The 25,152-nt window shown below is 39.0% G+C and overlaps 1 protein-coding gene across 6 annotated transcripts in view; it reads right to left on the bottom strand.

Annotated features, from left to right (window-relative positions):
• Positions 1-25,152, bottom strand: part of CACNA1E (calcium voltage-gated channel subunit alpha1 E) — a 422,025-nt gene that overhangs the window by 88,141 nt on the left and 308,732 nt on the right. For all 6 annotated transcript variants that reach the window (XM_077157177.1, XM_077157172.1, XM_077157174.1 and 3 more), the window contains one exon: positions 1,661-1,776. In XM_077157177.1, coding sequence (XP_077013292.1) covers positions 1,661-1,776 — 116 coding nt within the window. The remainder of the gene's footprint in view (positions 1-1,660; positions 1,777-25,152) is intronic.

Genomic DNA, 25,152 nt, shown 5'->3' with positions numbered 1-25,152 from the left:
TGCCCACCCTCCTCCTGGTTAAGGCTGAGCTGGCATTCTGGGAAGAAGTAAGGAAGATTCACATTCACCCCCTCCTCCACTCCCAATGTCCATGAGAGAGAAAGGGTGAAATGGAAGCACAGTCAAGGCGCATGGCTCCTGCTTACAGAAGCAGCAAGAAATGCAAATAGTCCCAAACAGGGGGCGGTTTTTATCTGGCTTTGAAATGGCACCTTAGATCACACATGCACACTCTCCCTACTTGTAATCAAGAGTTGACTGCAGAGCTTAGAAGGAGCTTTTGTGTGTTGGTGGTCGGAATAAGAGTATCACAGCGTCATTCCAAAGCTTCTACAGAAGAATAAGGCTCAGGCAATGCAGCACTGACTCATACTCCAAATTTTCCCTGGCAGAGCTCACATTTATGCTATGCTTTCTACCAGGAACAGAAAAAAATGCTGACTGCCATATACATTCTTTTTCATTAAAAAAAAAAACCTTTGTTCAGGACGAAAATGAAGATATATAACACCAATGCAATTCAACCTTTAAAATGATAAAGAAACCAAAAGCATCATTTTAAATGACAGATACGGGGTGACAGATGATCCTCATAAGGAGTCAAGCCACAGTTAAACCAGAATCCAGCAGCTTTATGGGTTAACGAAATCATGATGGGACTGTACCTACTCTCACAGCAAGAACTATTCCTGAAGCTGAAGCACAGGGTAAGGAACTGATGACAGTTCAGGGCTTAGGAAAGAACTGGTTCAGCTATTGCTCAGATTACCGTGATTGCCTCCCTGCTTCTGGACTTGCCCTCCTACAATTTATTCTCTATGTAGCAAACAAGTGATCTTTTAAAAACTTAAACCAGAGCATGCCACTCCTCTGCTCAAAACCCTCCAAGGGTTCTTGCCACCTCAGAGTAAAATCCAAAGTCCTTACAATGGCCCCTAAGGTCCTACATGATCTGCTGCCTTCTTCCCGCATTCTCCCTCTGATCTTTCTCCATCTTTTCTTCCCTTGCTCACTCTACTGCCTTCTGTTCCTTGATCCCTCCTGGCAAGCTCCCGCTTCAGGACCTTGGCATTGGAATGCTCTGCCCAGGTCTTCTTCCCTGGTTCACACTGTCATCTCCTTTGATTTCCCCCTCAAATGGGTCTACCCTAATCACCTATTTAAAGCTGCAACCCATCCCTTACACCATAAGTCCACTTTGATCTATTTTCCCATTGCACTTTGCTACAAGTTGCTTATTTATTGTTTAGTACTGCTTTCCCCAACTAAAGGGCATGCTCCACAAGGAGAGAGCTCTCGTGTGTTGGTGGTCTGTTTCGTGTATTCCTCTATCCCAAGCATCTAGAACAGGATGTGGCACAAGGTAAGCACGCAATCACTGTTTGTTGAATAAACAGATTTGGGAGATGGTGAAGAGGGAATAGTGTCACGAGCATAATTTCAGCTCTGGAAGGTCACCTTGCCAAAATGTCTGCCTCTTGGAAGGTGTTTGGAAGAAGAATGGGGACAGTTAGACTCCAAAAGGAAGAAAACAGACAAGGTGCCCAGAGCATCTCTCTTCTCCAGTCCAGGCTCTCCTTTTGAATGGAAGTGCTGATTGTGCTGATTGTGCCTCTGTGCAGAGGGCAGCCCACTCTCCACCCTCCTCCAGCCTCCTTACCTGCTTTGTCTATCCAGGCACGGTAGCCATTCAACTCCCGCTCAATCTGTTGCTGACGCCGCAGTTTCATGAAAGCTCTTCGGTTCTCTACTCTTTCTCTCTCTTTGGCAAATTCCCTGTGGGCAAGAAAGATGAGATTCTCTGTGTTTGGATAGTGCCATGACTAAGAGAAATGGTGAAGCAAATAAAAGAGAGAGAGTGTTTGGATATGCACTTTTGTATGCCCATTTCCCTTTTTCCTTGTCCATTGGCTATAACTACGATGTCCTTAAAATGCTACACAGGAAAGGCACTTCCTTCAGCTTCCCAAGTGGGAAGCCTTCCCAGATGAGCTGCATTCCACTCAGCACTAAGACCCCCTGCTTGCTCTATCTTGAAAGGTACTTTCTTAACCACGGCTCTCAACAAACTTGATTTCAAAATGCTATTTTCTGTTTCTCTAGCCACAACATAAGCCCTCAACTCACTGAGGGGCATGACTGCCCTTTATGCTTTTAATAACAACAGTGATTAATGTATATTGACCAATTATTAAGTTCCAGCCCTGGATGAAGTTTTCCATACCCATTAACTCACCTAATCCTCACAACCAACTGTTAAAATTCCTACTCAACAGATGAGGAACCAAGATTTAGGGAGGTGAAGTAACTTGCTGGGGTGCAAATTCTAACACAATGCTGCGCTGCCTCTGGTGTGCTGTATCCCGCGTACCCAATATGGGCTGACACTGAAGGCAAATGATACAGATAACCTGAAGTGCTGAAATGCTACTTGGAGATGCTGGAGCGGGTTAAATAAGGAATAAAGGGACAAGGGAAGAGCACTTGGTTCCAGTTGAAAAGACATAGGGAAAATGAGGTGACAAAGTGGGAGGGGGTAGGTGAGAGGTGGGAATAGCAAGTCAGGGAAAGCTGGAGTGATGGTCAGAAAAATGGCAAAGTCCAGACAGGCACAGGGGACCAAGGGCACTCTGCGGCACAAAAGAATGAGAAGGGTAAAGCTCCAAGGGACAAAGAGGAGAGAAGAGGGATAGGGGCTCCCTGAAAAATAAGATGATGATAAAATTCAGTGGGCATGCAAACAGGAATAAAGAAATAGTCATTTACTAATAGAGCCTTCCAGTGACCTTCTCATCTCCAAATACCCTTCCAGGCTAGAAGGCCCCCTTGTAGTATAATGCCTTCCACCCATGGCTCAGGTTCTCTCCTCCTGCCCTGGAAGCTGTTCCATTTATACATGGAGATCCCCATAACAAACAGCTGCAGCCTGAACACCCACTTTGTCTAGCACCCACTGTGGGTTCTGCCAGCTTCTCTTTCATGTACAAAGGAAGAAAGGAGCCCGGGGATGAGGGAAGTCCACTAGCCACAAGGCGGGGGGGGGGGGGGGGGGGGGGAGATACCAGTATTCCATGATGCAGAGAGGCACCTGCTTGTGCCTCACCTGGCCTCTCCTGTCCAGATGGAGCTGGCTTCTTTAGGCACAGCCACCTGCTCACAATGGTTACAGCCAGGGGGAAGGCATGGGACCCAGGCACACTGGAAAGAGAAATGTATTCTTCTGGGCTTGGCTTCATATTATGAGGGTTCTAGTAAAAGTGCTGTGAGGGGAGACAATGAAAATGGGGAGTGACCAGGACCAATATACGTCAGGGTAAGAAAATTCTAGTCCTGGCATGTCTCCGTTTCTCACCTTCTTTCTGGATTTTCAGCAAAGGTAACAAGGGGTTAGCTTGGTTCATGGCATTGCCGTCTACCAGTCTTAGCTTTGGTTTTTTGGCTTCTTTCTACCCCTCATATCCAATTAGTGCCATTGTTCTGTTGGTTCTGTCTTCAAAAGAGCCCTTGAATTTAGTCTTGCTTTTCATCCTCACTGCCAGACCCTCAGTACAGGACCTCATCCTCTCCTGCCCGGACTACTGCAATAGCCACCTGACTGGTCTCTCACCCACCCATCTCCCTCTCTTCATTTCATCCATCTCATAATAAAGTTATCTTTCCAATTCATAGATTGGTTCTTATCACTTCTAAACTTAAAATAGCAACAGTAATGAGTAACATTTCTAGAGCACTTTCTAATTTACCAAGCACTTTCTGATAGTTTGCTTATTTAATCATCACAACAATTCTGAGAAGAGGGTAGAATAGGTATTATCATTCTCAATTTGAAAGTTAAATACTCAGACATTATGTGACTCTAAAGGAGGAACAGACACTACCTATGAAGTATTGTTGACATACTTCGGGTCAAACCCGAATCTGGTCAAACCCTTAGATCCCACTATCAATTCACAGGAAAAACAGAGGATGAGAAAATAACTCTACCACAATATAGAGAGCCAATCTGCAAAATTCAGACCTTGGGAAACTTCAAAGCACCAATGACCTGGTTCCTATAAGGCTGGAAAACTAAAGACAGACTCTCTTGAAGATAGGATTTGATTTCACCCATCAGGTGAACCGTGAGAACCTTGGATTCAGAACTGACTTAAATGGAAAGAGAAGTTCTTGCTGGTGGCTTCTTGATTCCCAAATTGCACCTAAGGTGGTAAGATTTTGGAACCAGCAGCTGGGGCGGGAGCTTCCTGATTGTGACTGAGGCACAATTTCCCTTGGAGGATAGGTTCTGTGGGATCATTGTAGGAGCTATGCCTGGAAGTCCAGGCTGAAGCCTGCTCCTTGCTCCTCCACTCGTATTATTTTTTTAAGTCTCTAATTCCCTACATTAAATACCTTAAAACCCTCTTACTTAAAAAAAAAAAAAAAGTTCAGTAACTTATTCAAATTCAAGTAAGGAATAGAACCAGATTCGGAACCCAGCCTGTCTCTCTAAGATCCCACACTCTTCGCAAGCCCCATAGCTGTCTAGCCCAGTGATATTATCTTTTCATATGTATATGTATTGATTTTCAACAAAACTCAATGAGAGTCCAGGAAGGTTTAACAAGGAGGTAATATTTTCACCAAGATCTTGAAAAAGAAGCGGAATTTAAACATGCACTGACCAGAGGAATAAAATAATCTTTTAGCATATAGAGCCAAAATGTTTTATCAACATCCCTATTTTCCAGTTCAGAAAAAAGAACTCAAGGAAGTTACATTACCCATTGAGAGGGCAAGCATCCAAGAGCAAATAAATTATAGGGAAAACTATGACTCTCACTTTCCAAATTCCATCTTCTTTCCATTCTATGATCAAGTCTCTTTGACAGCCTTCTTCACCAGCTGTTGAATGAAGTACAAACACTAAACACAGTCTTCAAAGTCTTTCTCAATCTAAACCCAACCCTTCTCTTCAAACTTCATCTTCCACCATCCCTATTTAGCTCCTGCCTGCAGGCCACCAAAGCCCTTGCTTCAACCACAGCAAGCTGCTCGTATTCCTGAAAATGCCCTACAAACTTATTCATGTTGCGTCTCTGTCTGGAATCCCTTGTTTTTCTTTTTTTTAACATGGGAAGGCACCAGGAATCGAACTTGGGTCCTCTGGCATGGCAGGCAAGCGTCCTTGCCTGCTGAGCCACCATGGCCCGCCCTGGAATCCCGTCTTATCTACTGAAGTCTGTCAACATACTTCTTGAAGACTAGGTTGAAATGTCACCTCTTCTACTTAGCTTTCTTCTGGTCTCCATTCTACCTTTCCCCTACTTCTTTAGGGCTTACCTTAGAATCAAACCCAAGGTTTTTGCAAAAGCAAATGAAATAATTTACCTGTAAATGATATGTAAATGAAAGTTTCCAAGAGTGTGTTCATATATGAATGTTAGCTGCCCTTAATATTTTATTTCCCTGATTTGTGTATTTATTCCTCTGAGTGCTTACCACAATGCAAGGTGCTGTGTTAAACTCCAGAGGTCCTCGGGAATGTGATACAGTGCAGGCTTTGTTTGCCCTCCTGGAGTCTACAGATCAGTGAAGGAGATAAGCTATGGGCATAAACAGTTAGGACAGCAAAGGAGAGAGTAAGAAGTTGCATTGAGATGGCAGATGTGACTGTTCCTGCCTTTACCTGAGCTTTTTGTGGAAACATTGAATCTTACTCAACATTATGTCCTCTTGGTCTCAAATAGTCCTTGTGCACAGTATATGCTCAGTAGGATCTTTTTTTAATTAAAGATTATCAGGCTGACTAGGTGAGCACACTGCTTCTCTGTCCTCATTCCCAAAGGATTAAATAATGGAGCTCTCCACCTCCGCACTGACCCAAAGGGAGCCAGGTGAGCTAGCTGAAAGGCAGTCATTTCCAGGAAATTCATGGACACTGCCACCACAGTTTCTTTTTGTTTAACCACATTTAAATCTCTGTAGAATTTCTCTTTCCAGATCAAAATATGTCACCTCTGTCTTGTCCTAAGAAAGACTTGGTTTCCAGTGGAATAGGCTAACAAACCCTAGTCTAATCCCTCTGTACATTTGAACATTTCCTGGTCCTAGTCTCACCAGTTGGCTTCCTGGATCTCCTCTCCCACCGCAGGCCTCCATTTCTTCTCACTTCCCACTTGGCACCTTTGCTGAAACTTACAGCCCCAGAACCCAGTGAATCAGGCCTGGACTTTTTGAGAAGTCTCTTGGCTGAAAGAAGTAGCACTGGGAATGTGCACAGGTGAGGATACTTCTTAAGCAGATCTTGCGTCTGAGTGGAGGAAGGAGAGGCTGGCTTGAGGCCCTTCTTTACTAAGCAGTTGGTATACCAAGTGGCCTTTTCTGTTGGTTTTATCCTGGGAACCTCAGATAGAAAGTTTGGGTACCTGTCTCTTTCATGAAACTTCTTACTCTCTCCTTTGCTGTCCTAACTGTTTATGCCCATAGCTTATCTCTCTCACTGGTCTACAGTCTCCGGGAGGGCAAACAAAGCCTGCATTGTATCACGTTCCAACGAGGACCTCTGGAGTTTAACATAGCCCCTTGCATTGTAGTAGGCACTCAGAGGAATAAATACACAGATCAGGGAAATAAAATATTAAGTCTAATATTCATATAACGCACTCATGGAAACTTTAATTTACGTATCATTTACAGGTAAATTATTTCATTTGCATTTGCAAAAACCTGGATGATTCAGAGAGCTTACTTGCCCACGGCCACTCAAGTAGCCAAGAGGCGGGGTTGGGATTAAAACCAATTTCTTACATTCCAGGTTAAGTATGTCCACAATGCCTAGGAATTTCTTCCATGCTATCTAGAAGGCAATATTTCACACCTAAGGAAGGGATTTAGTTGCAGCCCCAGGTTGAGGAAAATAAGAAAAACAAAGTTGTCTTTTCTTTTTTTTTTTTTTTAAGAGACTGTCCTTTTCATTGAGACAGGAGCATAAAGTCCTATTGCTCTGTGTTGAGTTGCTACAAGAACCTAAAATAACATTCACAGCATTAAGCGGGTGATGTACTAATTGATTTTGTGTCCACATGACTGTCATCATTTATTTATTTGTATACTGAATTCTGTGGAGAACAAGGGCAGAGTTCAACTCTACTATCTGGCAAAGATAAGTGAATATCCTAACTTTGATTTAACCAGTCCTCTGGCTCATGAGTTACACATGGCCCAGGACTGGAAAAGAGAAGCATGTCGGAAAGTACACAGTTCCTCCGACAGAGCCCTCTCTTCCCAGAGGATCTGAGTAATGTCTTTACAGAGAATCCTGATGATGGTTCACAAAGGCTACAAAGAAAAAGCTTATGATCTTTACCTTAATTAACCAGATGACCAAATTTCTTACTGAAAACTACCTCAAAGAGTAGCCATCTGATTATCTCAATGTATCCAGCTCCCTCAGAGCAAGTGATAGGAAATTTAAGAAGGGAAATCTGACTTCCATTAGGAGGGTGTCCACAAGTTTCCTAAGTCTTCTTGGCACTAGCCTGTGGCCTAAGGGAGGAGAATGGATAACTAGCTCCTTTTCATTTGCTCCATCCTGTATTCCTACACCCAGAGATGTACAATAACTCAGGAGGGATGCACCTAGATTTTAGACTTCCAAACAAAGAGGACAAAAAGAAATCCCTGTGATGAAGCAGAGATTCTACCAGGTCTGTTCTCAGAGCTTGGTGTCTCGGTTTTCTTCTGCTGCTAATACACTGGGCAATAGCCTCTCTGCCTCTGTTTCCTCGTCAAGCCGAGTTAACATGAGGAGGATACATAACCACCCCCACCCCCCACCCCGCTCATACCCAGAGACAAGAACAAATCTGACTTACTCGGGGAGTCCTGACTGAATTCCTATAAGAGATTGTGCCATGACAAGAATCCAAATTGTGCTCCATTGTTGATACCTCTTCTTACCCAATACTGTTGTTCATAATTTTAGGCTTTTTTTTTTTTTTCCCTGGGAGGATAACCTGCAGTTCCCTTCACAAAGCAACTCCCATATACAAGAATATAAGGTAGGCTGGAGTTGAGCCTGGATGAGCCTTTATTGTGGTTCCCACATACGTGACTAGGTTTGAGTCTCTAAATTTACTTCCCAGAGGAAAGCTGGTCTCATTGCACTGCATTGCTAAGTACAGTCTTCTTCTCTTCTTTTAGTCACTGACTTTACATTTGTGACTGTTTTTGTTTTCTGGCAGTTTACATGAGAGGCACAATTTGTAAAAATCAAATATTCAGACACAGCCAATTCTATATTATTCATAGTAAGATGAAGCAGAAGAATAATACGAATAATCTCAAATGTGGCCTAACACCCAATCCACTTATTATATGTGACTGGGGACATGTGTGGAGAGAAAGCAGAGCTGTCTTTTGAATAATATTTTAAGTTAACATTAAAACTGATTTATATTTTACAAATTTATGGACCTACAAAGGAGTCATTGCTATGGATAACTCACCAAGTGGCTAATCTGCATATACATAAATGAAAGTGACTATTAGCCCATAGGGTGAGGGGAAGGGATTTGGTCATTCATAATTCTAGAATTTATTATGAGGTTTCTAACTCTTGAGGATGAGAAGTGAGGTTCACTGAAGCCTGAAATTCCTACTCATGTTTTATCACTTCAGAGTGACAAAGCACCTGAACAGGTAACTCTATATTTATCTAATGAGGAAGCTGTCCTGTGGGGTCTGCTATGCCAAGAAACCCTCAGTTGGAGGACTATTTGGCTCAAGCCTGCAGTTCCAGACCCCTCCCCCAGGACACACAGGAGCTTTGTTTAGTGATGCAGGATGCCCTTCCTGCTGTCATGGCAACCAAAATAAAGACAGCCTGCCAGGGTGGGCCGGCCCATGCAACTCAGCGGTCTGTTTACCCATTCCTGAACACACTTTCATGCTTCATCACACACACTGGCATGAACACACACATGCTCACACTGGCACAAAGAAGCATATGTAGAGGGCTTTGCTGAGCACACCAGTGGCCACATGGTCATATTTCCATTAACCTTCAGAGTCCACATTTGCAGAGGCTTCCCTACCCTAAAGGGAGCCTTGGCAGTGTTCCTACAAAATGGTTGCTTCAGGAATGAGGAACTTAAATTAGAAGAAAAGAAAAATTCTTCAACCTTAAATGTTCTAAAGCCAACAGAAAAATGAGGGGAGGGTGTGAGGGAGTCAGACAGGCCACTGTGCATTGACAGCAGTTTAATTTCAGTCCCATTGGAAGATGGGCTGGTGGGTGGGGGCTAAGACAGCTTTTCAGCACTCTTAGGAGTCTAGGGAACCTCCTTCTCCCATTTTTCGGAGGTGCAAACACAACCCCTGAGAAGGTAAACACCTTACTGAAGGTCACACAGTTCGCAGTATTACAGCTATTTAAGCATTATACCTTGGCTTGTTCCAGAAAGGATTTAAGGAGGCTTAGATTGTCAATAAGCAAAGGCCAAAACAGAATCTAGTGCCCTAAATTCCCACCCAGTGTTGACTCTGATAAGCAGATGGGCATCCAGGTGGGTGAGGGGTGCAAACACTCTGGTACCCTATCATGCTGCACTGCTCTTCCGCAGAGATCAGGACCTTTGGGAGGGCTCCTACGATGAGCAGAAATCCTTCCCCAGAGTGGTGAAGGCAAATAAACTGCCTTACACGCAGTGATATATGCCACGCTCTACCCTATACCCACAGAGTCATGAAAGAAAGGAAACTGTCTCAGAGACCGGAGAAGCAGGTGGAGCAGACCTGGCAGATCACTAGTCCAAGCCAGCCTCCTACATGCAAGGAAACTACGTCAAGCAACTTTCCTGCCCAAGGTCTACCACATGTTATGGCTGAGCTGGGAGTATCACTTAGACCTCTGAGTTCCAAAAAAGTATCTCCCGTATCATGACATTTCAGTTAGTATCACTTAGGTCTCTGAATTTCAAAGAAAGATTTCATGTATTCATGACATTTCAGTTGGGGGACTCAAAGGAGGCTGATTATTTTAGGATGGCCTATTTTTCTTTCTTGATATTGAGATCTGGTTTTGTTTATATGTTAGCGTGGATTCAGGAAAAGGCCAGGCAATTAACATAAAGAGGATAATGAAGGGATTAGAATATATTTCCTGTCTGTTAGGTTTTTTTAACCTTAAAGTTTGTGTGATAGAGTGCTAAAGGATAACGATGAAAAGTTCTGGAGTTGGACAGACCTGGGATTGACTCCAGTCTGATCTGGGGTAAATTCTTAATCTCTGTGTCCCAGTTTCCTCATTTTAAAATGGGACTAAGTACAACATCCATCTCAGACAGTTGTTGTAAGGATTAAATTAAATAATGGACCCAAAGTGCAAAGTATAGTACCTGGCACACAGCAGGTACACAAAAACGGTCATTATTAGTATTACAGACACTCCTGAGAGTACTGTAACACAGATAATCTATTATCAACGCCTTCATCTTTATGCTTATTCAACCTCCAAAAAATATCCATTGAGTGCCTATGAAATGGAAGTCACTGTTACAGAATGTAGGGTACGGCAGCAAGCATAACAGCAAAATCCTAGCCCTTATGAAGCTTATGTTCTGTTGGAGGTTACAACTGATGGACGAGGTAAATAAACACAGTATAAAATATGCTATATACTGATAGGTGCATGGGTGGGGGGGAAGCAGAAAAGCAGGATAGTAAATACAAAGGGGGGAGGTGAGCTGGAATTTTGGGTAGAGTAGCCAGAAAGGGCCTCACTGAGAAGACGATTTTTTTGAGAAAAGACATGAGAGGTGTGGGCAAGTGTGCCATGTGATATCCTGGGAAGAACATTTAGGGACAGGTGACAGTGAGGGCGGGAGCTGTGGGGCAGGAGCTTCTGGAGAACAGGAAGGGGCCCGTACGCTAGAAAGGAGTGAGTAAAAAGAAAAGGTGTGCGATGAAGTCAGAGTGGGTAGCAGACTGAATGAAGGGCCCTATGAAAATCTGAATTCTACTTGGTATGAGCCGGAAACTATTAACAAAGAAATGCACGACCTCTGAAAAATTTCAAGCTTTTAAGTTTTTAGAGAATGTCTCTGGTTGTCTTGCTGAGTGTAAGCTGACGAGGGTGAGGGGTAGAAGCAGGGACACCTTCCAGGTTAGAGGGGATGGTGGCCAGACTGCTAGGAATGAGATGCTGAGAAATCCCGGGCTTCTCTGTATATTGTGAAGGTGGAACTAAAAGGAGTGCAAGAGAGAGATAAGTTGAAGATGAACTCAAAGTTTTTAGCTTGAGCAACTGGAGGGGTGGAATTAAATTAATAGAGATGGAAAAGGTGCTGGGAGGAGTAGGTTTTGGGGGAGAGATTAAGAGTCTGCTATGTACCTAAGTTTGAGATGTCTATTAGATAACTGAGTAAGGCAGCCAGATAGCCTGACACATTTATATTGAACATTGTTAGATTCCAAAGTATCAATTCTTTGTTATCCACCTGAGATATATCTGCTTCAAGGATTATCTGCTGTGAAGCCATCCTCAACTGGCTCCACTTCCTTTCCTTCTCCCCTGCTGGTGTGTGTGAGGAAGATATTAACTGATTTTTCAGCAAAACATAATCAAGAAATTGTTGCTATTGCTCCAAATAAAATTCAAGACAAAACAAAAAGTAAACATGAATATTCCTGAATGCCACATTGTTTCATTCCGACGACTTCATCATTCCTTCTCATTAGCTGGGATGATCAGAAAATAGCCGGCATGGTGAATACTGGGAAAGGTAGCGAGTTCTCACAGGTTTACCCTTACAACTTTGTAAGAAGGGAACCAGGAGAACATGCATTTATGCCTACTGTGCAGACAGAAAAAAACAAAGGCCTTAAGAGCCCAAGTGATGTATTGAAGGGCAGAGTTTATCAAGCAGAATTCAGATCTCCTTACTCCATTTAATTATCTACCCATCTGTGCCACCTCGTTCTGGAACACAGTTCCATGAAGGCATGAACCGAGAGGCACACACATCGCTTTCTTTCTATACGCATATAATAGTGTATGTTTCAGTCACAATATTTCAGTAGGTTCAAAGCCTGTGGTGCAGGAAGAATGAGCCATGGGGAAGTAAGAGCATTTCATATTCTTCTTTCACTCCCTCTTACACCCCCACTGCACTCTAATTACAGTATGAAAGCGGCATCTTGACAGCGAACAAATGGCTGTGTTCCTTTGAGAGACATTCGCACTCCTCTGAGAAGTGGCATGGACTCCCTCCCCAAAAGTTTCAGAGGCACCCGAGGAGAGGGTGTGACCATGTTCAAGGGAATGACAGAGTGACCCAGGCTGAGCCTTTACATGCTTAAGACTGTGTGGGCATATTTCACCTTTATAAAGGCTTTCAATTTTCAATAGTTTGTTCAAATCCCCAGATAATTCAAACATTACAGACTCCTCTCAAGAAGGTAAAATCTTCAGGTTTAGCAACAAAAGATTCTTCCCCTCTTTCTAGCAGACAGCAGATCAAAGTAGGCCCTTTCTTATGCTCTGAGGTAGAATAAGTAGAACCAGAAAGACGGCCCAGTGCTAAGAGAAAGAGAATGGTGGAGAATGAGGAGAAGGGAACCCTGAAGGAAAATATGCCGGAGGGAACCTAATAAGGAGATTCTCGAAGGGAGAGGAAGAAAGTTTAGAGACTTGGTGTAGTAGGCTAACGATGAACAGGCCTTTCCACTCACTATCCTTTAAATGTCTCCACGATGGGATATACGGGAGTTTTCATTCACACATTCAGGGTATAGTAGAAAGTCCCTCCGACTGAGTTTCATTTTTCAGACTGAAAAATCACGGCATAGAATAGCAACTAGACATGCCCCAAATCACACAGCCTATGCTAGAAGCAGCTATCCCTCAACCATTTCCTGTTTCTTGTTGTGTAATTTCCCACTTATTTGTTGGTGACCCTATTATGCTATAAACTCTGTGAGGGCAAGGGATGTGCAGATCACTGCTACTTACAATTACACCCTTTGTCCCAGCACAGACTGGCTGCTCAGCAAATGTCCACTAAATGAACATGCACCACGTACTAGAGGCAAACACCTGCCAAGACCACTTACGGATTTGGGAACAGGAAAAAGAGAGGGTCCTGGGAATTGTGAATATGCCTCGTGCCTAGTTCTCCGAACACTGCTGAATTTGGCTGTGTTAAAGGTCAGTCCTGAAGATATGTGGATCTTCTGATGTCCTTCTCTGGGGAAATAGACATCTATAGAGCAGGTACAAGGCAAGTACTTGTGGCTTGACTGCAGCTGACACAATATGACCATACCAGAGGTTTATAAAAAGTATTGTGAGGGCATTGGATCCTAGACTGTAGAAGACAGAGGTCCTGGCCTCCGTTGTCAGGGTGAACTAAAGTTGGATGGCCTCCTACACGGACCAGAGAGGTAAAGGAAGGTTTTCTTCCCAACTATTTATTTCAATCGTATGTACACCACGTTCTTCAAGTGACCACACCCATTCCTGGACATTCTTTCTCCTGTAGCACCTACTCTCTGGTTTGTTCTCTCTCTCCTTTGCTCCTCTCCTTAATGTTGTGGTTAACGTAAGGGCTGCATGCCTGAGACCTGTCCTCTGGCCATATTCTCCCAGTCGGTGATCTCATACAGGCCCATAACGTCAGCATCATTTCTATGATAAAGGCGACCAAACTGATATCTCCAGCCCTGACTCACCACTGAGTTCCAGATCTATTTATGCAACCATCTACTTCATATCAGCTACTTCGCTGTCAAACAGACATCACAACTTAACATGGCCAAAACAAGAATTCATGATTTCTTCTCGAAACATGCTCCTCCTCCATTCACTCCCACCTCAGTAAATAATACAACCCAAACTAGGGCTCATTTTTAATTCTTCCTCTTTTCTCACCCCAACCCCAATCCAATCCATAAGCAATTCCAGGCAGTCCCATCTACTTCTCTCCAACTCCACTGCTCTCATTCTCATCCAGACTGCCATCAACAGTTGCCTGGATGTTTCCTATTTTCAGTAGCCTCCCTAACTGGCTTCTTATTTTTAACTTTGCCCCAACACCCCTGTTTTCCTGATAGCAACCACATAATTTTTTTAAAAGGTAAAATAAGTCATGATACCCACCCCCCACCTCCCGCTTAAAACTCTCCACTGGCTTCCCATTGTTAAAATCAAAACTTTTTACTCTGGCCTGTAAGATTCTATATGTATCTAACCCTTGCCCACCTCCTTGACATCAGATGGACCTTTCCTGATCACAAATTCAAAATTAACAAGCCCACCACCTGTCCCACTAGATAAACCTGCTTTATTTAATAAGTAGCATTTATCACTAAACAAATTACCTTGTTCAAGTATTTTTAAAAAATATTTCCACAAGAATGTAAGCTACATAAGAAATGGGTCTCTTGTCCCCTAGTCACCACTAGGGCCTCAGTGACCAGAACAGTGCTGGTGCTTAGAAGGAAACTGACACACATGAATGTGGAATGAACGAATAAAAGCAACAGGACATTCAGAATTATATATTCTTTCCTCTGGAGGCCGCCTGTACGTCATATCTTCTGTAATGTGGTTCATCTCTCTACCTCTAAGAATTATGCCTTGATCAAGCCAATCTTTAAAAAAAAAAAAAGCTTCTCACCTTTTCTTTGATACTTTATATGAACTTTCAAAACCATTCTAAAGCCATTAAAGCATCTTCATGGCAGGAAATTCTTCAGTATATTCAGCTTAAATATTTTATGCTGCAATTGAGGCTTTATTCCTCTGGAGTCCCACTTAAGTTGATGGTTATTGTCCTTTATTTGGAAACCTTTCTTAAATTAAAGATATTTCCTAAATCACCACTTCTTTAGCCTGTCTGATGATTAACCCGATTCCTCATTAACATGCAATTAATTATTACTTCATTGAAAATGCCAATGCCTATTAGAGGCAAATACTAAAAAAGCAGGTGACATACAAAGATGTTCTCCTCCTGAAAGGTTGGTATATGGTGGGTATTTTGTGCTTACAGTGTTGCAGGCTGTGTGCTTTCCAATCAGGACTTGGCAACAACAAATACACAACTGAGGTATCACAACATAAAACAAGATAATTAAACCTGTGGTGGAGTATGAGAACTGTATTTACAAAAGTTTCACACACTAAAATGAATTTCCAGAAACCTACAACCTCCAGATAGTTCCCAGGCCAGATAAGTCCTGAAACCCAGAGGGGTCAGCCTCTCCAAAAACATCAACTAGTTTCATCCCCTGTCCCGTATTACCAACACCCCTTTCCAATATGAAAAAGTTACAATGGGAATAGCCCAAGTGCCCCTAAAGACTGGGAGAAGGATCAAAGGAGAAGGAGTAGTGATAACAGAGAAGACAGGATTTAACAAATGAGTATGACTGCTGAATCATTATATTGATATTTCTTTTAGTCTCCAGTGTCTTGGAACAGCTAGAAGGAAAAACCTGAAACTGTGGAACTGTAACCGGTACCAAACTCTAAAATCTGTCTATAACTACTTGTTACAATGTACTTTAAAACTCACTGCTTTTTTCTATATAAGTTATATTTCACAATAAAAAAATGTTAAAAAAAAAAAAAAAAGAACTGTATTTGGAGTAGCTTTGATTTACAGACCACAAGCAAGTCATTTAAGCTCTCTCAGTCTCTGTTTCCTAAAAAAACAGCATTGATAAAAGATGGCAGCCTCACTGGGCTTTTGTGTCAATGGCTTCACATAAACGAAAGCCCTTGTCTTGGTGCCCAGCCTTCAAAATAGTTGAGTTAAATCCAAATCTGAAGCTACAAAATAGCTATCCTCCTAACATCCAAAGTATTATGAATGGATGACTCTTGTCAATTTATCCCCTTGGATTATTAATTCAAATAGATATTTCAGACAAGGAGAATACAAATAAACACTGAAAAGGAAGGTGAGATTCAGAGAGAAGAAACGTATACCTTCTGACAAAAATCTGGTATGTTTGACTACTTCTCAGCTCTAACAGCTCATACTTCATGGATTTTTAAGTAATTCTGACCTATAGAAGAAGCTATTTTTACACAGACTTTGCGGTGAGGATTCCTTCAGAGAAGACTCTCCAGAGGGTGGACATGCATGTAAATGAGGGCCTTAGGGAGACAACTGACAGTTTGGACAATCATCTCCACGGAGCATGGACTTTTAAGAACATTGAAGGCTCTTCCCCCCGCGGACGTCCATCCTTACGTATGTACATTCAGCAGAAGGAAAAGCCTCCCCGAGCAGTGTTACTCAAAGTGTCATCTATGGACTGATGTTCATCTACAAACCGTTTGTTACAAGCCCATGATACAATAAATCCCTAGAAACCCAAAGTGCTTAGTGACTTACAACTTCAACACCAATATTTCTGTTTTGGTTCTGCCCTGCCCTACTATGGAGAGCTGTGGGTATGTAGTCTTAAGATGCTTTAAATTCATATTCTCATTATGTACAGGGAGTGGGAAATTTACCTTGTCCTTATATTATCAAACGGTAGTTATTAGAAATGGATTCCCATTAAAATCATTAATTTTCAATAGTGCAAATAATAGCCATACTCCTTTGCAAGAAAACATGCTCTGCTAATTAATACTGTCATTGTTTTCGGACATCTTGCATCCAAAGAGGGCAATGAATTCTAAGTTCAAGTTAAAATATTATTTCTTTCCACATCTTCGTTCTGGCCTAAGAAGATTACCTGCGAATACATGTAGATAAATCCACAGTTATGAAAAATACATGCACACATGGATATACATTCATGTATATCCACAAACCCACTTACAGGAAGACTGGCACCTGGAAAGATATACCATGCCAACATTTTTTAAAGAAGTTTACTGACTACTTTGTAGTAATGTTTCCAACCTGGGAAACCAGTAAGTACAGGCCTTAGTTCTTAACGGGTAATTTGACAGGATTTTGCTAAATAATTTGTTTAGGTATGAAATAAAGTAGTCATTCTGATGCTATAATTACATTTCCATCCAACATGGATGGCAAAATCATTGTATTTTATAGAAAATATGAAAAAGGTAATGAACTGACTTCTACTTCTGGCAGAATGGTGCAATAGTGTTCACAAATACTTTTACACAAAATATCCAGATGTTGGATAAATTACAAAAAGTCTGCTACTTAATGCATTACTAAACTTGCAAGAAAGTAAATGAAATCCCCAAAGTCAAAGAACAAAAATAAATATGCGATATAAATATTTTCTCCCAGTCTGTGGCTATATATTCATTTTCTTAAGTGCCTTTTGATCAGCAGAGATTTTTTATTTTGACAAATTCAAACATCAATTTTCGTGTTTTATTGTTTGGCTTTTTGTACTCTGCTCAAGAAATATTCGCTTCCCCTGAGGTTTCAAAGATATTCTCTTATATTCTGTCGTAGAAGCATTATATATTTGAGTTTTACATTCAGATCCATGATACCACTAACATTTTACTCAATGGTGAAAGACTGTAACTTTCACCCTAAGATCCGGAGCAAGACGAGGATGCCCATTGTCACCACTGTTTTTCAACATTGTACCAGAGGGCCTAGGCAGAGTAGCTGGGCAAGAAACAGAAACAAAAGGCATCCAAATTGGAAAGGAAGAAGCGAAACTTTCCCTATTTGCAAATGACATGATTCTATATACAGAAAATTCTGAAAAAAAAATCCACAGAAAAAGCTACTGGAACTAATAAATTCAGCAAAATAGTGGGGTACAAGATAAACATGCAAAAATCAATAATTTTTTCTCTATATTAATAACAGTCTGAAGGGGATATCAAGAAAACAATTTCATTCACAATAGCAACTAAAAGAAAGAAATGTTTAGGAATCAAACTAAACAAAAATGTAAAGGACTTATACAAGGAAAATGACAATACATTGTTCAAAGAAGTCAAAGAAGACTTAAATAAATGGAAGGGCATTCTGTGTTCATGGATTGAAGGAGTAAATTCATTTTTAATTCATTTAAATTGACATTTAAATTGTTTGTTGCAAGTATATATAACCAATTTTTTTATATTGATCTTGCTAAGTTCGCCTATTAGCTTTAAGTGGTTTGTAGATTCTATTGCTAAATTTTTAAGATAAACAACCATGTTGTCTTGAAAAAATCGTTTTACTTTTTCCTTTCCAATCTGTGTACCCTGTATTCCTTTTTTCTCGTGTTATTACAATGGCTAAGATTTACAGTTAATGTTGAATTGAAGAGGCAAAAGTGAAAACTCTTGCCTGTTCCCAGATCACAGGGGAAAAGAGATTAATATTTTACCATTAAGTATGATATTAGTTGTAGGCTTGTTACAGATGCCCTTTAATGGACTGAGAAAGCTCCCTTCTATTATAGTTCACTGTAAGTTTTCATCATAAAGGAGAATGGAACTTAAGTTTTCTTTATGCTTCTACTGAGATGCTTCTATGCTTCTTCCATTTTATACTCTTAACGTGGTATATCACATTGATTGATTTTCAAATGCTAAACTGACTTGCATTAAATGTCAACTGGTCATCTTTTATATTCTGCCAGATTCGATCAATAATATTTTGTTAAGGAATTTTGCATCAATGTTCGTGATGGATATTGTTCTGTCCTTTTCTTATATTTGTAAGGTTTAAGTAATGGGGTTATGCTGGCCTGATACAATTAACTGAGAAGTGTTCCTTTCTGTTCTATCTTCAAAAAGAGTTTCTAAAGGTTTTATTATTTCCTCCTTAATGTGTGGTAGAAATGACATGAATATTGACCAAAAGAGGGGTGACAAATAAGGTATCAGTGGCTGGGTGAGTTCAAATGGTTAAGAGGCTGCCCTGGAGGTCACTCTTACACATGCTTAGATTGGACAGTGCTACCTATTATAACTTGCCAACCCCCAACCAAAACCATTCCTGCAAATCCTAAAGAACACCTAGGGCATTATATAAGATTCTACAAAGGTTCCATGCACTAGGGTAACTTTCCAGAAACCAACAACCTCCAGATGGGTCCCTGGACCAGATAAGTCCTGAAACCTAGAGGAGTCAGCCTCTCCAGAACTAGTTCCCTCCTCCATCCCATATTATCGACAGCCCCTTCCAATATGAAAAAGTTAGAATGGGCATAGCCCAGGTACTCCTAAAAAGTGAGAGAAAGAACACAGGTGACATGGAGTTATAGAGAGATGGCTGGATTTAACAAATGAGTATCAGTGCTGAATCGTCATACTGATATTTCTTTTAGTTTCCAATACCTTAGAGCAGGTAGAAATAAATATCTAAAATTGTGGAACTGTAACTCATACCAAACTCTAAAATCTGTTCTACAACTAATTATTGCAATGTACTTTGAAATTTATTGCTTTTATGTATATATGTTATTTAAAGAGAAGGAGGAATATAACAGAGAAGATAGGATTGAACAAATGAGTATGACTGCTGAATCATTATACTGATACTTCTGTTGGTATCCAGTGTCTTGGGGCAGCTAGGAAAAAAAAAGAAAGAAAAATCGTGGAACTGTTAAAAGAAATGACTGATGAAGCCATCTGGCCTGCAGCTTTCTTTATGTAAAGATTTTAGATTATGAATTCAATTTTTAAAAGAGATTTGGATTTATTTAGATTTTCCATTCCTTGTGTCAGTTTTGGAAATTTATGTTTTCAAGGAACTTGCCATTTTAGCTCCTAATGTCTGTAGGCTCTATGGTGATGCTCCATTTTCATTCCTATTGTTGATAACTTGCTTATTCTCTCTTTTAGTTTGAAATTTAAATTGCAAAGATAAATTTACATAGCAGAGGATACAGTGTTGAAGAAAATGCAGTGAACTAGGAGATATGTTTGAAAGTGCAGCACAGTGAAATAGGGAGATGGGAAAAATTAAAGGACGTTAACAAACATTATATAGGATGAAGGTCTAATATAGGTCGAGTCAGAGTTTCATAAAAAGAGGGGAGAAACAGGGGTAGTATTTGAAAAGGTTATGTACAGATTTCCCCCAGAACTGATGAAAAATGCAAATACATACAGATTCAGTAAGAAATCCATAACTAGAATCATTAGAGACATATTATAGAACTCAAAAAGACAGGCTTAAAAGGAGCCTAAGAGACAAAAACATATGCTTTATTAAGGAATGAAAATTATATCTCATCAGCAATGACATAAGCCAGGATACAAGGATTCAGATTGCTGAGACAAAATAACTGTCACCTTGAATTCTGAATCCTGAAAAACTTACTTTCAAGAATGAAGTCAAAATAAAAATATTTTTATATAAAAATATTTTCAGATAAATAAAAACTGAAAAAGCATGTACCAAAAATCTCCACTAAAGGAACATATGAAGGATGTAGTCTAGAAAGAAGGGAAACAAGTGAAAAAAAAAAAAAAGTCTAAGATAGACAAAAGCATGGTAAGCAAAATACCCGGTAGACCTATGAGTAAATCTAATGAAATACACCTGCTTAAAATAATAAAGATTATGTCTAAATTGGTTGGTTAAAAAATACAAATTAGAACTGATCAGTAAGAGTTTGCAAGTCCCAAAACAGGGTGATGAGAGTTACTGAGTTCTTAGATTTTGTGGCAGAAGACTTACAGTATTAGGTTTACATTTTTAAAAATTCATTAAGTTAAGAAGGCCTGGAAAAATTAAAATATAGTCACTAAGAGAACAGAAATAGGGTGTTAACTTCAAAACATACAGAGTATAAGTGGAATAATAAAGATATCAATCATACAAAGCCAAAAGTGAAGGGAAAAAAAAGAGGCATAGATAATTAGTTAAAATAGAAAGCATAGAAGTCCAAATTAAATCCAAATACTTTAAAAATCACAAAAAAATTAAATGTATTAACTATCCAGTTGAAAGAAGAGGCTATCAGATTAGATTTTAAGAATCCAGTCAAAGAAATTAATTTAAAACATAAGGTCTAACTTTGAAAATAAAAGAAAGGAAAAGCAGCTCTATATGAATATATAGCTCATGGAGACTAAGACAAATTTGTTACTAGGGTAAAGGTGGAATTCAAAAGACCTAACACTTCTGAATAGGTATGCACCTAATAAAATAATCTAAAAATAAATAAAAATTGATAGAACTATAAGGAGAAATACTATCTTAGTGGAAGATTTCAACAAGCCATGATGGTTAACTTCATGTGTCAAGTTGGCTAGGTTACAGTGTCCATCTGTTTGATCAAGCAAATACTGGTCTGATTGTTATTGTGAAGGTGTATCATGGATTTAAGTAGTTAAATTGCACCTATGATTGATTACATCTATAATCAATAAAGGAGATTGCCTTCAGCAATGACAGGATTCTCCTCATCCACTCAGTAGGAGACCTTAAAGGATTTAAATGAAGATTTCAGCTGTCAGAAAGAAGAATTATTTTCTCTCCTTCAGAAAGTCAGCTTCTCCTGGGGTCAGCCCAATTCCTATAGTAAATCTACTTTTTCCACATCCCTCTTTTCACTCTCTACCTCTATCCTATAGGTTCTGTTACTTTGGAGAACTATGACTAATCCACAGCCTTTCTCAGTTTTGAATTGATAGATCAAACGTACAAAAAGAAGTAATAAGGATATAGAAGATTTTAAAAACCATAATTTAAAATATTCACTAATGAACACCCTGCCATTAGAGAATACATATTCTTCTCAAGTATACTTGGAACACTTTAAAAAACGACCACATGCTAAGATTTAAAGTAAATCTCAACATACTTCAGAGAACTGGTAGCATCTAGACCATATGCTCTATCCACAATGCAATTCAATTAGCAATCAATAACAAAAAATAACCCAGTCCCTCCTATATATTTAGAAATTTAAAACCTAACTTCTAAGTGATTCATAGGTCAAAGAAGAAAATCATTATGGGAATTTTAAAAGCTTTGATCTGCATGATATTGAAAAGCATATATCTCAAAACCACAAAAAATGGTCCTCTCCAAAGGGAGATATATAACAGTGAATGTGAATATCAGAAAATAAGAAAGGCTGAAAATAATGACTGAGCAGTCAAAGGGGCTAGAAAAAGAACAAGGAGTTAGTAAAAAAAAAAAAAAAACAAATAAAATAGAGGAAAGATGAATAAAAAGATAAAAGCAAAAATTAAAAAGAAAATAATGATTTAACAGGCATGATGAGAAAAGAGAAAAGGTGTTTATTTGAACAGATCAATAAAACAGCCAAACCTCTAGTGGGACTAGTCAAGAATAAAGAGAAGGCACAAATAAACAATCTACTGAATGGAAGACACCTTATTAATACAGCAATGACTCAAAAGATAAGAGAATGTTAAGAACAACTTTTTGCCAATAAATTTAAGTGTTTATACAAAATGGAAAAATTTATAGAAAATATAAGTTATGAACCAAACTGACTCAAGAAATAGAAAGCTGTTTAACCATTAAATTGAATCAGTAGTTTAAAATTTTCCAAAGAAAAAAATCCCATCAGGATCAAAATATTTTATTAAACTTTCAAGAAGGAGATAAGTTTGACCATGTGAAAAAATCTCGCAGAGGGAGACTCTTTTATGAAGCTTTTAAGAGTTACCGAGTTTAAGAAGTCCTGGAAAAATTAAAATATAGTCACTGAGAGAACAGAAATAGAATGTTAACTTCAAAACTTATAGACTGTAAGTGGAATAATAAAGATATCAATCATACAAAGCCAGAAGTGAAGGGGATAAAAAAGGCATAGAAAATTAGTTAAAATAGAAAGCACAGAAGATCAAAGATAGGATGCATTTTCTTGGTTACTAATGAAGTCGAGCATATTTTCAAAAGTTTATTGCCCATTTATATTTTCTCTACTGTGCAACACTATTTCCATTTATTGTCTGTATTTCTTTTGGAAATACTAACCTTTAATACTAAAATCAAAGATAAGATGATATGAGAAAAGAAATTTATAGATTGTACCAATCATTAACATAGATGAAAAAAGCCTACTCAAAACACAATATAGTAATCTGTAAATAATATAATATGACCAGCCTGAGTCTATCAGAGGAAGAGTAAATTGGCTTATCCTTAGAAAATCTATTGATATAATTGACAGCATTAACAGATTAAAGGATAAAAGCTATATGGTATCTTAAAAGAGGAAGAAAAAGCATTTATAAAGTCTAACACTGATTAGTGACAAGAAAACTTATCAAATGGACATTGAAGGAACTCCCATGACTCATAGCATGTATTTCTTTAATGAAAAACAACCAAAACAAGCATTTCCTTAAAAATGACTGGAGAGTTTAGCCAATTCAGTAGAACAAGAAATAAAAGAGCAAAAACATGGAAAAAAGAATAACTAACAACCATAATTCTCTCATAACGTTGTCTCTATGTTAAAAACCTTGAAGAATGTACATATAATTTAATAGAATAGAGTATAAAACTGATGAATAAAAAAATCAATATCCAAAATCAGTAGAAACTATATATACCTAAACAATTAGAAAATTAATTATGAAAAGATACCATTTATAATAGCAACAAGAATCATGAGATAACTAGGAATAAATCTAACAAAAGATATACAAAAACTTTCTGGAGTTATGAAATTACATTGAACATCAGTAAAGAAGATTTCATTTATTCACAAATAAATTAAGACATCCATATGTTCATGGATAGACTTATTATTGTAAATGTCAGTTTTCCCTAAATTGAGCTACAGACACAAAGCATTCCAATCAAAATGCCAACAGAGATTTTCTTGGAACTTGATAAGGATGCTAAAATTTACACAGAAAAGAAAAGTACCAAAGACAGTCAAGATTTTTCTTACTCGCTATCTATATGGAAAATAAATGAAAATGGGTCCCTATGTCAAACTATTCACACAGTCGCACAAACCCAACAATTTTAAGTAGATTAAAGACATACATGTAAATAGAAAACTCTAAAAATTCCAGAAGTGATATCTTTATAATGTTGAGACAAAGAAGGATTTTAAAACAAGATTTAAAATAAACACAAACCATAAAGAGTAAGATGGATAAATACAAGTACATCAAAACTTCAAACTTCTGTACATAGTTAGGGCACCATTGAATGAAATGATGACTTGTCACAAACTGAGAGAAGTTACTGCAAGACATTAAACTAGCAACAACAACAAAACCTAATGCTTATCCAGACCATATAAAGAATTCTTAGAAATCAATAAGAAAAAGACAAACCATCCAAAAGAAATACGGACAATAAATGGATATAGTATTTCACAGTAGAGGAAATATAAATGGGCAATAAACTTTTGAAAATATGCTCAACCTCATTAGTAACCAAGAAAATGCAAATTAAAACCTGGAGATGCTGTTTATGCACATCAAACTGGCACAAATTAAGTCAAAGAGTTTAAGCGTTGGTAAAGATGTAAAACAACAGATCTTTTGTAAATGCTATAAATTGGTGTAAACACCTTAAAAAACAGTTGGGCATGATCTTGTAGAGTTGAACATGCATATGCTCTATGATCCCAGAAACCCACTTGCAGAATGTTCAAGGCAGCAGGGTTTGCATTAGCAAATGCCTAGAAGCAGCCACCACATAGAAAGCAGGTAAATAACCTGTAGCACGTTTATAGTGGAATGCTACACAGCAATGAAAGTAGATGAATCAACATGAATGGAACTCAAAAATACACGCTGTATGTTACAATTCACATAAAATTCAAATAATGATATTGTTTAGGAACACACACATAGGTAGTAAAATTAAACGTGATACACATGACAAGACGGATGAGGCTGGAGGATAATGCTGAGTGAAATAAGCCAGACACAAAAGGATAGATACTACATGATTTCACTTTTATGACCATGGTAAAGGTAAAATCAGAGACTTATAATACAGAATATAGGGGACTTAGAGAGATACACAGAAGCTAAAGATGGGTGAAGGGTTAGCTAATGAGGTTGAACACAAATGTAAGGGAACAGATAGAAGTGAAGGTGGTTCACTAGTGGGTCTATAAGTAATATTACCATATTGAAGGTAAATATGATTGAAAAGGGTTGTATAGAAAAGATTAATAAACAAATGTGATACAAATGATACCCTTGAGGGGAAGGCAGAGAGACTACAGTTGGAGAAGGGCCACTGGTTTCCCCATAGGTTA

Source organism: Tamandua tetradactyla, chromosome 4 (assembly GCF_023851605.1).
Source record: "Tamandua tetradactyla isolate mTamTet1 chromosome 4, mTamTet1.pri, whole genome shotgun sequence".
NCBI lineage: Eukaryota > Metazoa > Chordata > Mammalia > Pilosa > Myrmecophagidae > Tamandua > Tamandua tetradactyla.
Note: the sequence above shows the minus strand (reverse complement) of the source record. Positions and strands in the feature narration are given on the sequence as shown.